This window comes from Parambassis ranga, chromosome 3 (assembly GCF_900634625.1).
Source record: "Parambassis ranga chromosome 3, fParRan2.1, whole genome shotgun sequence".
Classification (NCBI taxonomy): Eukaryota; Metazoa; Chordata; class Actinopteri; family Ambassidae; genus Parambassis; species Parambassis ranga.
The window spans coordinates 8110972-8123553 of record NC_041024.1 but is presented as its reverse complement, the minus strand read 5'-3'; the positions used below and the strand labels follow the sequence as shown (position 1 = coordinate 8123553).

At 41.9% G+C, this 12582-nt stretch overlaps 1 protein-coding gene across 2 annotated transcripts in view; it reads right to left on the bottom strand.

The window, feature by feature from the left end:
• pcdh9 (protocadherin 9) overlaps positions 1-12227 on the bottom strand; it is a 167723-nt gene extending 155496 nt beyond the window's left edge. For both annotated transcript variants that reach the window (XM_028402624.1, XM_028402625.1), the window contains exons 1-2: positions 11509-12227; positions 7834-10987 (exon numbers count right to left, since the gene is read on the bottom strand). In XM_028402624.1, coding sequence (XP_028258425.1) covers positions 7834-10869 — 3036 coding nt within the window. In that variant the 5' untranslated portion in view covers positions 10870-10987; positions 11509-12227. The remainder of the gene's footprint in view (positions 1-7833; positions 10988-11508) is intronic.
• Positions 12228-12582: the final 355 nt, after the last annotated feature.

Sequence of the window (12582 nt, the reverse complement as noted above, 5' to 3'; positions counted from 1 at the left end):
AAGTTTCTTCCAAAGATACCAATCATCTTAAAAAAAATGAATGCATTAGTGTTTGTAATGATGGCGATAATGATGGAGATGAGGGTGATGTCAGAAATGTTCTATTCCTATAGTAGACAACACTGTTAAAGCTAGCATGAAAGCCTATGGAGTTCAGCCATATTTACCATTGTTCATTGCAGTAAGACTACATTTTTCCATATGTTGCTCACCATGCATTTACCGGTACATATATTTATGTTTTAGAAGTACTTCATGCTGCAGGATTTTGTGAGTACTGCAAAAACACTCACTGTAATGACTCCTTCGGTCCATACTGCTTTGTGAAGAGGTCACTTCTCAGCACAGCTTAAGAGATGAGGGGCAGTTTCACACTTAAAAGATGTTGGAAAACACTCAGTGAGGTCTCATATTTTGGAGGAATCTTCAGATGCAACTTTCTTTTAATAAAAATGGTGTATCACATGTTCAAAATGTGCCAAGAAAAGATCTCTTCACAACCAGAACTGGAAGGAGAAAAAACAACAGCAGGACCTGATCCGATTTCTTGTGATGCTATAGTCTAACAAGCACTCTGCATCAGATGTTTGAGAACAGCTGCTAACTTGATCCCATTGACATCCGTGTATTTAGGTCAGTTAGGCTAAGCTCAACAGCCACTACACACAGACCATTAAGACTTTAAGGGGGGACAATTACAGCAAGGTGTAATCAAGGTAACTAGTTAAATTACCTTTGAATTAAAACTACACTGTGAATAATTAGGTGCTTTGTGTCAGTGACTCTTGGAAAAAAACAGATCAGTCAAATCATAAAATCTGTTTGCCTCTTTATATATGCAATTTGCCAAAAAGAAATAATCAGCTGAAGCACTTGTTTTTGGGCAAATGCTGATTAGAACTGGTGCACACATGGTAGCCTGAGTGACACATATCCCAGTTCATACACAATGTTTCATCACAACATCACAAAAGGAGAACAAACGAACGAATTCAGAACAAGAAAGAACTCTCTTTGAAACATTTATTATGAAATTATAAAGGTAGAGTAGCACTGTTCAAATAAAGCTTTTAGAAACAGAATAGGTGGTTGCAGTGTACTGAAGATTCGTAAGTTTATTTCAAATGGTATTAATGTATAACCAGCAATGAAGCGAAGGGGGGAAAGAAAAGAAAAAAAAAAGAGGCAGGGGAAATAAATAATACAAAAGAAAAATAAAACAAGTCCATTATTGTTTAACACAGCACATTAGGCAAGATTACCAGGAGTTCAATTTACATGAAACATCTCATATATACAAGAAAGATTTACATCGATGAGGGTTACAGAGTCTCTGTGAGCTATGGAGCTCAGTGGCAAAGCAGTCAATGGCAGTCACATTTCAAGTCAAGTGTGGCTCTTTGCTTTAGGGAAGGGAAGGTGGGGGGGTGGGGGGTGTGGGAGTTTGGCTGGCAATGCCATTATCACAACTATTAGTCTAGGCACTGGCACACGCTGGTGACAGAGCTGCAGCCTGTGTGTTACTTGACACAACAACCCAATGACAAGGACATGTCTCCCTCTGGGTTTGTCATGTCAAGATATACAGCACCGCTTTGTCCATCTTTTCCACACACACACAAACACACATTTTTTTTTTCTCTCTCTAATGGGAAACAAAGAGCGGGAAAGGAGGGGTGATAGTAGGGAGAAAGTTGGGGCTACGTGCTGGACACAAAGCACCCTCATCTGTCACAAATGATCAGAACACAAAGGTGAACACCCCCTTTGGTGATTTAACATTGCATGTAGCTTCACTGACCCGATAAAACATGGGTGGAAGGTTAGAGGCTGAAGACAGAGGAGAGAGGTAAGGAGTGGGGGTGGAGGGGCTGAGTGAGGAGGAGTGGAAAAGAGAGATGGGGGTGTCAGGGTGGGAGAAGGGGAAGGGGGCATTCAAATAATGAAGTAGCATCATAACTTCATCTTATTTATATAAATAATTTTTAGACAAGCAAGCAGTCAAGAAACATTTTCTTCCACCCTCTACTCTTAGTTTTGAGGAAAGTTTGAGAGATTTCAGATGATTTTTTTTAGTGTTTTAAAGCTGCAGTTTGTCTTTTTCTCATCATGCAGTGTTAGAAAATAATATGAAGCTAGAATGTCAACTTGATTGATTGCCTTGTAAAAAAAATAATAATAAAAAAGGGAAATGTGTTTTGTGGATTAGTGAAGACGTTGAGATGAATTAAGAAATGACTTTTGTGCATTTGTTTCACATAGAGCAAACCCCCTGAAGATTGATCATCAGTCAATGTTCTTTTGAGAATTGGCAGAAATGGATGATAAAGTTGAGATGAATGGGGTTGCCAGCCAAAAGTGATGGACAAACGACAAACCAGGAAAGAAAATATAATCACATACAGTGTTCACACACACACAGACATACACCCTTTTAACATTTGTCATTATGAAAACGCTGTTGTATATATTTGACTGAACACAACAGTGTAATGAGGACAGGGTTTTTTTTTCAACATGTGTTATGGAAATGTTTTAAACGTAAATGAAAATTAATAAAAATCAAATGTACTTCCTGGTAATTTGCCATCATCTGTGTTTTGGCAGTTATAAACAACAACAAAAACAATAATAACAACAACAAAAAATGAATAAATAAATATATTACGAATCAGTAGCACTTCATTTTTCTCAACAAGGTAAAATAAACACATATAAATGAACTCAGGCATTCAGCCGGTGTACCAACGGGGAAGTTTGATTTATTTTGTTGTTTTTGTACAGACACAACTGAACTGGATGCCCCTTAGGGCAATAATCTACTCTGATAGTACTCACACCCACTACTGTAGTATAGCCTGCAATCCTTTTCATTTCCTTTTACCCACCAAGACATAGAGGACATGACATCTCTTCCCCCTCTTACTTATTTTTAGGGAATACAATGTTCTCTGCAGGTAAAGGCCCTTGCAAATCCTTCACTGATGATTTAAAGCTTTGATAGAAACTCTGCTCACAGACTTATTGGCTTACCGTCTCAGGGATAGCTACATTTGTTTTCAGGATCTGCTATCTTCTACCCAGTGAGAGAGAAAGTCACGTTTTCGCTGTAGTTTTCTTAATTATTAAACAGATGCTGGCAACAGATCCAAATGTAGATAACACAACGCTTGCCCCAATATTTGCTTACTCTCCAGCATGACTATTTATTCATATCTGCAGGGAAGCTAAGATATTTCACAAGTTGGTGTGTCCTTATTTTTAAGAAGAAAAAAAAAACCCACTGGAGCATCATCAGTTAAAAGTACCAAGGACAGTATATGAGATCACAAACTCAGTATCCTGATTAAGTGACAGGGTAGCTGGGGAGAAGGATGTATGATCACAGTCGGCAACAATCACTGGCCTCTCTCCATCTTCCTCTTTCATACCGCCAAACTCTGTGTCAGCACAACCCAGAAGATATTGCAACAGACTTTTCCCCTCAGGTGCAACATTGTCATAGTTCATTAATCTTCTCAAACTTCTCCTGCTGCCATCAGCCCCCGTACATACTACTAATCCCCTTATTAATGTGGCAAATGAACCTGCACAAGAAGGACGACTCCCCCAAGGCTCCATAATTACAATGGTCTGTACAAACTCCTGTTTGCATAGAATGTCCATTCATTAAATGTACTGACAAGACAACTGCAGGAATTCTCTCCTGTTAAGGATTTGCAGTTCTTCCTAATGGGTTATTCTCAAATCCTGCACTTCATACTGTATACTGTAGTGTTGTTGTGACAGATAGTGTAACGTGAGTCTATTTTGACTGTAGTGGTCACAACAAGATGGAAAAGGGATACATGAGAATTTTACCAACAAAATCTCCTGAATTGAGTCAAAACATACATTATGCATGCTGCAACTACACTGTACCAAAAGGAGGTGTAGTGGAGTATATACCCCCCAGAGCTAAGGCATGATTTTGCACTGGCTACAGAAGCACATGTAAAAATAAAACTAATTGTAGGTACACACTTCATTTCTGGCTTGGCATCTTCTCTGCCGTGCAAGAAAAAAGAAAATCTGAAGCAAACTTTTTACACCTGAGGTGTTTACAGGCCACATGGTTACACAAAGGCTATATATAAGGCCCATAATTGTGCATCCTAACATTGTATATTACCACAACAATTTAGATACATATGAACCTACATATGCTTGCTACAACAACAGACAATTTACCACGCTATTTTCCAAGAAATATGGCAAAGACAGATCGATTAATGCGCCATGTTTCACCACGTCTCTGTGACTGCTATCAAACGCCCACAATAAAAAGCATTGTTCCTAACATGAGCCCTGGGATCTCATGTACAGTACATAGTTAATGTGTAGCCAGTGGGCTTGCGTTGTTAGTGAACCACAATCTACGTCTATGACTACTGACAGGAAGAGAATAAGACTGATGGTGATGATTATACTTGGATTCTGAGATGCTTGTGTTGCCTTGTGAAACTAGGACAGTGTTTTCATGCTTTTTCTTTTTTTTTTTCCCTCAGCGTTGTTTACACTAATCTACATCCCTGGAGGGTAAATAATAAGTGAGAAAAAAAAGAAAGCAAAGGCAAGGATTGCTCCTATTGCTATCAGCAAAGTCTGGGCTCACTATATAGTTGATTCCACTTCGTCGTTTGTCTGTGATGACATTTCTCTGAGAAGAAGACAACACTGAAAAACCTCGTGCTTTGATGCTGCTTTCCAGGTCTTCCATTTACCTACTTATTTGTCAATTATCTTTCTTCATTCATTGATTGGTGCTGATGTTGCATAGAAGTGACTCTCGAGAACTGGAAGAAAATGGCTTTTTCAATTCTGGTAGAGAAGGTCAATTTTAAAAGCTATTTCTCTCAGCTTTGTATGCGTCCTCTTGTAGGTCCATTTTTTGTTACTTAATTGCTTTTTTCTCCACATCAACTTTAGGCAACAATGGGGGTGATTGGTGTTACTCATAAGGCAGCAAAGGAAACACTAAATGACATCATTATATCATATACCCTTGTGATGCTTTATATAGTGCAACAATGTAATACTCTTCTTGATATAATACATCAAATTGTCTTTTTAAAACCACAAAATAACTGGTAATAGCTTTAAATGATATTGATCCATTTTTATTATACTTATATATAAAAAAGTTTTTAATAATGCAGTTCTTATCTTCTTCCAAAGCGCTTACTCTGCAGGGAATATGATATGATAATCCGATGATATTACCTTTTGGATCTACTGTCTGTTTAAAGAATCACTCAAAGGTAATTGGTATTTTTTTCTTTTTAAATTACACATAATCTCCGCTCAGTCTTTTTTTTTATTGAATAATGTATACAGAAATCCAAAATGAACAGAATGCATGCTCGACGGGGGGATCTGCCTATCAATGCTCATGAAATGGAGATGACATGCACATGCCAATACAAACGGATGAAAGACTCAAAATATGGATGAAACAGTGACACTGATAACATACCCTGCTTTATCCAGTAAGACGTGTCAGTGAAGTCCAATCATTTCCTTACAATCAATAAATGCCATTTAACCTCCAGTCTGAGCTCGGATGTTTTTTTTTCTTTTTTTGAGCAATTACGACTGAGAACAATGAGATACCTTAAAAGTCTTCATTACTAATCTCCAAAAAAAGACGGGTATCAGCTAATAACGGTAGAAAATTACTTTTTGTTGTAATAATAAAGAGTTGTGATAAGAAAGATGAATCACTGTGTGCAGTCAAGATAAATTTGTGCATATTTCTTTGAGTAGGTATTGCTAATAAAGGACAGCTTACATTTTTATACAACAACGGTTATTTAAATACAATTGTTTGACCAATATATGAATAATAAGTATATATATATATATATATATCTGGGGATTCCATGACATGATTACAAGAAATGTTCCATGTTCTGGCTTTAAAAGTAGCCTAGGCGTTCATACTTTATGGTTAAGAGTAGTGAGTTAGACTGAGGCACAGTTTCAACATTTATGCTATACACAGGTACATAGAAAAATATTAATCAAACTGTACAGAGGAACTGTGAACAAAAGTGTCTGCAACAGTGCATTATTTATGTTATCGGTGGCACTATATAGAACACACTGGCTCTGTTTGTGTGCTTCTTTGAATCATTTGTCAGAATTATTGATTCCAATAAATCTTGCGTGGAATTGTGGGATGACTGAGCAAATCAATGAAGTTGTGCTTACAGTATAGTGTCATATCTCATGTGTCCTCCTCTGGGGATGAATAGCAACCCCCACCGCCCCCACCCCACCTCACCCATCCCTTCTTCACCTCTACTCCCACCCGCCGCCACAGCCACCATCACCCATTTCATCGCCTCGTTTCGTCTCTCTCACACATCACCAAGCACACACACAGAGACACACACCAACGGCGCCTGGCAAATGACGCCACACTGAATGCCTCTTTTGACTGCTACCTCTCACACACAGAAACACATTAAATGCAACCCCAGATGCAGTGACCCAGAGGTATGCACCGACAGTGTCACCCCTGTAATTCCACTCTCTCTTTCCGGATAGATCTTATCACTCACATCTCTAACTGCCATTATCAATCTTCCCTGTGCAGCCGGTGCATCATTAGGTGAGAGTATTTCACTAAGAACACTAACATAGGTTTCACTCCTTTCTTCTCCTCCCTTGCATTTATAAGTCCACTGCAGGTTGGCTTAGTGCCAGGCTGTGCCATGCAGCGCAACACTGCCACCTAAAGGTTCAGTACCACCCGTCAAGCCTGACCCACTGACAACAGCCTCTCTCTCTGCTTCTCTTTCTGCATGCGCTCTCTCTCTCTCCCCCCCCCCTTCACTCTCTTCCCCGTTTTACTGCTGCTCCCTGTATTTGTCCACGTGTGTTCTATTAGATTAGAACTGTGTGTTGTGTAGTGGTGCTTTATTAGCAGAAAAATTAATAAGGCTTTGATAAAAAGCAGCATGGATTACGTTGAAATTTGAGGCTCATTATTGGCTAATCCTTTTTGAATTGGATGTGTATCAAGTTCCAGACAAGCTTCACTCAGTTCGCTAGTGTGCTTTAGAGAGGAGGCATTTAATTCAAGCTTAGATGCTGAGGCAAAGCCTACAGTGACATTCACAATACCACTGCAGCAAACTAATTATTGACTGTTGTTATTGCTGCAGGTGTTGAAAAGGTTGCAAAGTCTTTTTTGATATCACAATACACACCAAAATAAAAAAAAACAAACAAAAAACAAAACAAAACATGAATACACTCAAGAGTTTTATGAGGAGAGAAGTGAAAAGTCAGCTTGTTTTTTGGGTCATGTGTGCAGCATTTATCTATGATGAAAACAGTAATCTGAGTAGATAGGCAAGAAAAAAATGTTTCTTTCACAAAGAACATTTAGTCACAATTAATGTTATGTTGGTACATTTTTACCAGTGATCTAACCTGGGTGCTGGAGAGACAAAATAAGGCAATCACACACCCGCTTGCATTTTGTATAAATATGAATTAAATATATAGTAATGACAAAACATCAGTCTGTGATCAGAACCCCAAGCTTATGCACGTGATTGTTGAGTCCATATTCAATGCTAATAGTTAGCTGTTGTTCGAGTTAACTTTTTTCACTTTTAAGTTGAGAAACAGTGGAAACTGCTGAAGCAGTATGTCTCCTGTACTCTTTTCTGTTGCTTCACAGTACCTTTGAGTGAGTCCCTAATCTAGACTGACACTTTAGCACTGTGGAACAGGGCAGTTATAGGCAGTACTTATAGACCAGTAAAAGTGTTCTTTTACCTGCTGTCTGGTGTGCATGGGCCCCTTCGTCTTGAACCCTCCTTGGGAGCTGCACTCTGAAGCACTGAAGTGGTCAGAGCTCGTGGAGGATCTCTTGGAAAGGGTGTCACAGCCCCCAACAAATGTGTTATCCAAAGGGAGCTCCTGAATCACGTGATGCTTCTTCACAGAGACTGGAGTGTCGGCCTTGAGGTGGAAGGCTGATTGCGGCGAGGCGGATTTGTAGTGCCGGGCCAGGTCTGGGCTGCTTGGTTTGAAGGTTGTGGTAGGTGTGGCATTCCAATCAAAACGTCCAATCCCTTGCTCCTCCAGCTCGGTGGGCAAACTGATGGTTCCGTTGATTGGCTCGTGGGCAGGATCGTCAGGCTTGTTCCCCTCAATGGTGACAAAATTAAGCAGCGAGCTTTTGGGGGATTTCCTTTTCTTGCGCTTTTTCTTCTTGTTCTGTTTGTTTTCTGTGTTTGGTGACATCCACTCAGCACCCTGTTTTTTCCGCTGTGCAGCTTTGAACCTGGAAGCATGGCGGCAGCGCAGCAGCACAGTCACAAAGATGACAATAATCACCACTAAGGCGCCAGTTACAAAGGCTATCATTATGGTTAAATAATCACCACTTTGATAAGTTTCACTGCTTTCGCCAATGTTCCGGTCAATTGGGGTCTCCATGGTGCGTCGGATGAGATCATAGATAAGTGTTGAGTTGCCCACAGTATCATTAACATACAGAAATACCAGCACCAGAGTATGGAGAGATTTAGGATATCCCAGGTCACTGATATTGACCACTAATCTGTGTAAGCCTATGTCAGTTACAGCTGGTTTTTCCTCCAGAGTAATATTTCCTGTGACAGGGTCAATTCTGAACAGACCCTTGTTGTTCCCACTCACAATAGTGTACTTCAGTTCAGCATTCATCCCTGTGTCACCGTCCACAGCGAACACTTCTGCTACCACAGACCCTGGGATAGAAGAGAGGGGGACAAGCTTGAAAGACGTGTTGGAGGGGGGGTAGATGACGATGGGGGTGTTGTCGTTCACGTCGATGACATTGATGGTCACCTTGGCAGCTGAGGAGCAAGGAGGCCTGCCACTGTCCACAGCCCTGACATCGAAAGTGTAGGAGCTCTGTTGCTCCCTGTCAAATGACACATTAGATTTAATCACCCCAGAGTAAGGATCTAGAATGAAGTTCTCGTTGTCATTAAGTATGGAAAGGGAAACGGCAGCATTTTCTCCAGCATCTGCGTCTGTCACAGTTATCACTCCAACCGTGCTGTATTTAGGAAGATTCTCAGACACAAAGAACTGAAAGTGATTATGTGTAAACTTAGGGTTGTTATCGTTCTCATCCAGCACAGTTACAATAACGGCTGCCTGCGTTTGCAGAGGGGGCGTCCCATTATCTCTGGCCGTTACTGTGAAGAGGAACCTGTCTTGATCCTCCCGGTCAAAAACCCTGGAAGCAGTCAGGACCCCTGTTTTGCGGTCTAAATCAAAAAATGATGCATTTGGTCCCAGTTGATATACTATCTCAGCATTTTTCCCACTGTCCTCATCTGTGGCGCTGAGAGTAGTGAGGAACAGGTCACGTTTGTTATTCTCCATAACGGCCAGCTCAATAACTGGCTGAGTAAAAATAGGCGGGTTGTCATTCTCATCCTCCAGCCTCACTCTCACCAAGGCAGTCTGATTCAAGCTCGGCTTTCCAGAGTCAGAAGCTACAATTTTAAAGTTGTACTCCTTTGTCCCCTCATAGTCGAGCAGGGCAGATGTCTCCAGCAGATACTGGTTGTCGTACACAGCTTTCAGATGGAAAGGCACATCCTTCTCTATGAAACAGATGACCTTGCCGTTAATGTCAGTGTCTTTGTCCGACACTGTGATGAGAGCTATCTTAGTATTGATGGGATCCTTCTCTGAGAGGAAAACAGTGCCATTGATGGGGCTGATTATGTATCTCAGGTCTATATTAGGTGGATTGTCATTAACATCCGTCACATTTATGGTAACAGTAGCTCTGGCTGGGCTTGAGCTGCCATCACTAGCTAAAACAGAGAGCTTATGAATAGCAGTCTCCTCCCTGTCAAGAGGCCTCTGTACTGTAATTAGGCCAGATGTTGTATTTAATGCAAACAGTCTTTTTGTAGCAGGAGACACCTGAGTCCCAAATACATAATGTATCTCTGCATTTGCCCCAATGTCTGCATCTGTGGCCTGGAGCTGCACAACAGACGTGCCAATAGGGGAGTTCTCTGGTATGTGCACTTCTATCTGACTCTCCTTAAACACCGGCCTGTTGTCATTGACATCTGTCACAGTAACCTGGAGAATGGCAGTGCTGGATTTCTGCGGACTGCCTCCATCCTCTACTTTAATCTTCATCACATATGTATCCTTCTGCTCTCTGTCCAGATTCTGCTGCACAATGAGCTGGGGCCACTTCTCCCCCTCAGGCGTTTCCACTATGTCTAAGCCGAAGGCACTTTGCCCATTGATCAGCTCGTATTTGTGGACACTGTTGGGGCCAGTGTCTGGGTCAGTGGCAGAAGGAATAGCGAAGCGGCTGTTAATGAGTGTGTTCTCCGGGATGGAGATGTTGATCACAGGGGACGGGAACATGGGGGCATTATCATTTGTGTCTTTGACGATTATTTTGATCTTAATCAGCCTGAAATAATCATTAGGCAGAATGACCACTTCAATTTCAAAGGAGCACTCACTGTCTTCAAATGAGGGGCCGGGGCACAACTTCTCCCTGTCGATTCGGTTTGATGTTGTGAATATCTCTCCAGTGCTGCTCAGAACACGGACCAGCGGGTTATCTCCTGCTTTGGAGACGAGCCGGTACACAAGATTAGCACTTGCTCCAGTGGCAGCATTTGTATGGGAAATGTTTAGGTCCTTTGGTATGTTTCCAATAAGCACATTTTCTTGCAATTCCTCTCTGATGGGGTAGATTAGCTCTTGGGCTATTGAAGGATCTAACCATATGCAGGCAAGTAGAGCGCCCAACAGGTAATAGTCTTTTAGATCCATGACTGTGTTAATGCGTTTCCAGCCTTCACGACTCAAAGGTTTCTTTCTATGCAACGCTGCTACAGGCAGTGACTCCCTTCTCCTCGCATGTGATGGCAGGAATCTTCCACGAACAAACCTATGAATACATGACATAGTTTTCCTTCAGTAAAGTAACTTCAGCATACAATTACATTTAATTAACAAGCAATTAACCCACGTCCTCTCTCTCTCTCCCTCTCTCCCTGTCACAGACAGATATTTTGTCCACTTTACTTCTAATAAATCTGCCCAAAGGCGATAATCTACAAATCATTCAAATATTCAAAAAATGCACTGCAGCAGCCACTTATGCAGCCATTCATGTCTGTTGCTCCCCCTTTTTTTCTAACTCCTCCACATTTTATGGTCACTAATGATTTCCAGTGCCTCAAACCCCCATGGCCACAAAACTTCACAACACATTACACTATCTTATTAATTTTACACTTAAATTGCCAAAATTAAAGAGCTTAAGTTGTGTGTGTGTGTGTTTGTGTGTGTGTGGGGGGGGGGGCTCCTAAACGAATGAATACGCATGAATGAAGCCTCCAAAGTGAGAGCTCAGTCAGATTTTAAATTCTTAGTGGGCAACTGAGACCTAGTCTTATCTTTACATACCCGAAATCCGTTGCAGCGCAGGAGGAAAAAAAACTGGAGCGTGTCAGCTCATAGTCTTCTCATCCAGTGTAGGATACTACCGTAGTTTATTCTGGGAAAGATATCCTTCTCTGTCAGATCTGCCTTCGGGTCCAGGAAATAGAAAGAGAGGGGGAGAAAAAAAACAAGCGCCCCGCAAGAGTAACCAGACTCAAGAACAGATTTTGGGGAGAAGCAGCCGGTCGCACAAACTGGGGTAAATTAGAGGCTGCATATGTCGCAGTTCCTTTCCCCCCATTTAAGTTGAGGAATGGACAGGATCTAATTGCGCGACCTGCGGTGATTGCGGTGATCACTCTCCAGCAGACACAGCAAGGTGGTCAGTGGTTTGTGGTGTCTTCCATTAGAACGGGTCCCAGAATCAATGCTCATCTCCCGTAAACGTCCCGGCGTTTTTTCTTTTTTTTCTTCTTCTTCTTCCCGGCTACCTGTGAAGGTGAAGGAGCCGACGAGGTGAATGCAAGAAGAGACACTCGTGTCCCGTCATGTTTCAAGTTCACAGAGCTCCATCAGTAATCAGCCGACACAAGGTTAAAAAAAAGATCATGAAGACATAATTAAAAAAAAAAAAGAGGTAAGAAATCTCAGAGTCGATCCCACTTTGGAAATGACAGCCTGAATAGAAAGGCTGTTCGGTGTGACACCGATGCGCAGCGTGTATGAGCCGTTTATCCTTGCACTCTCACTCCCAGAGCAGAATATCTTGCACTAACTCTGTGTAAACCCATAGGAGGGGTGGTGAAGTACACCACACCGACTCTTCCAACCCCCCCCCCCCCACCCCCCACCCCGCCGACCCTCGTCATTGGACACCGCCCCTCTCTTTCTGTGGCGTCGGCAACCCGAGCAGCAACAGGATTGGCCCGAAGTCACGTCACTTAACGCAAACCAGAGGGTTGTCAGCGGCGAGATGCTCCGCGAAGATGCTGCAGGCTGCAGAGACGCTTAACCAAAAACCCCGAGGCTGGAGGGGGGTTGATGATGATGACGATGATGATGATGAAGCTGGCAGTGCTGCTGGTGATAATGTATATA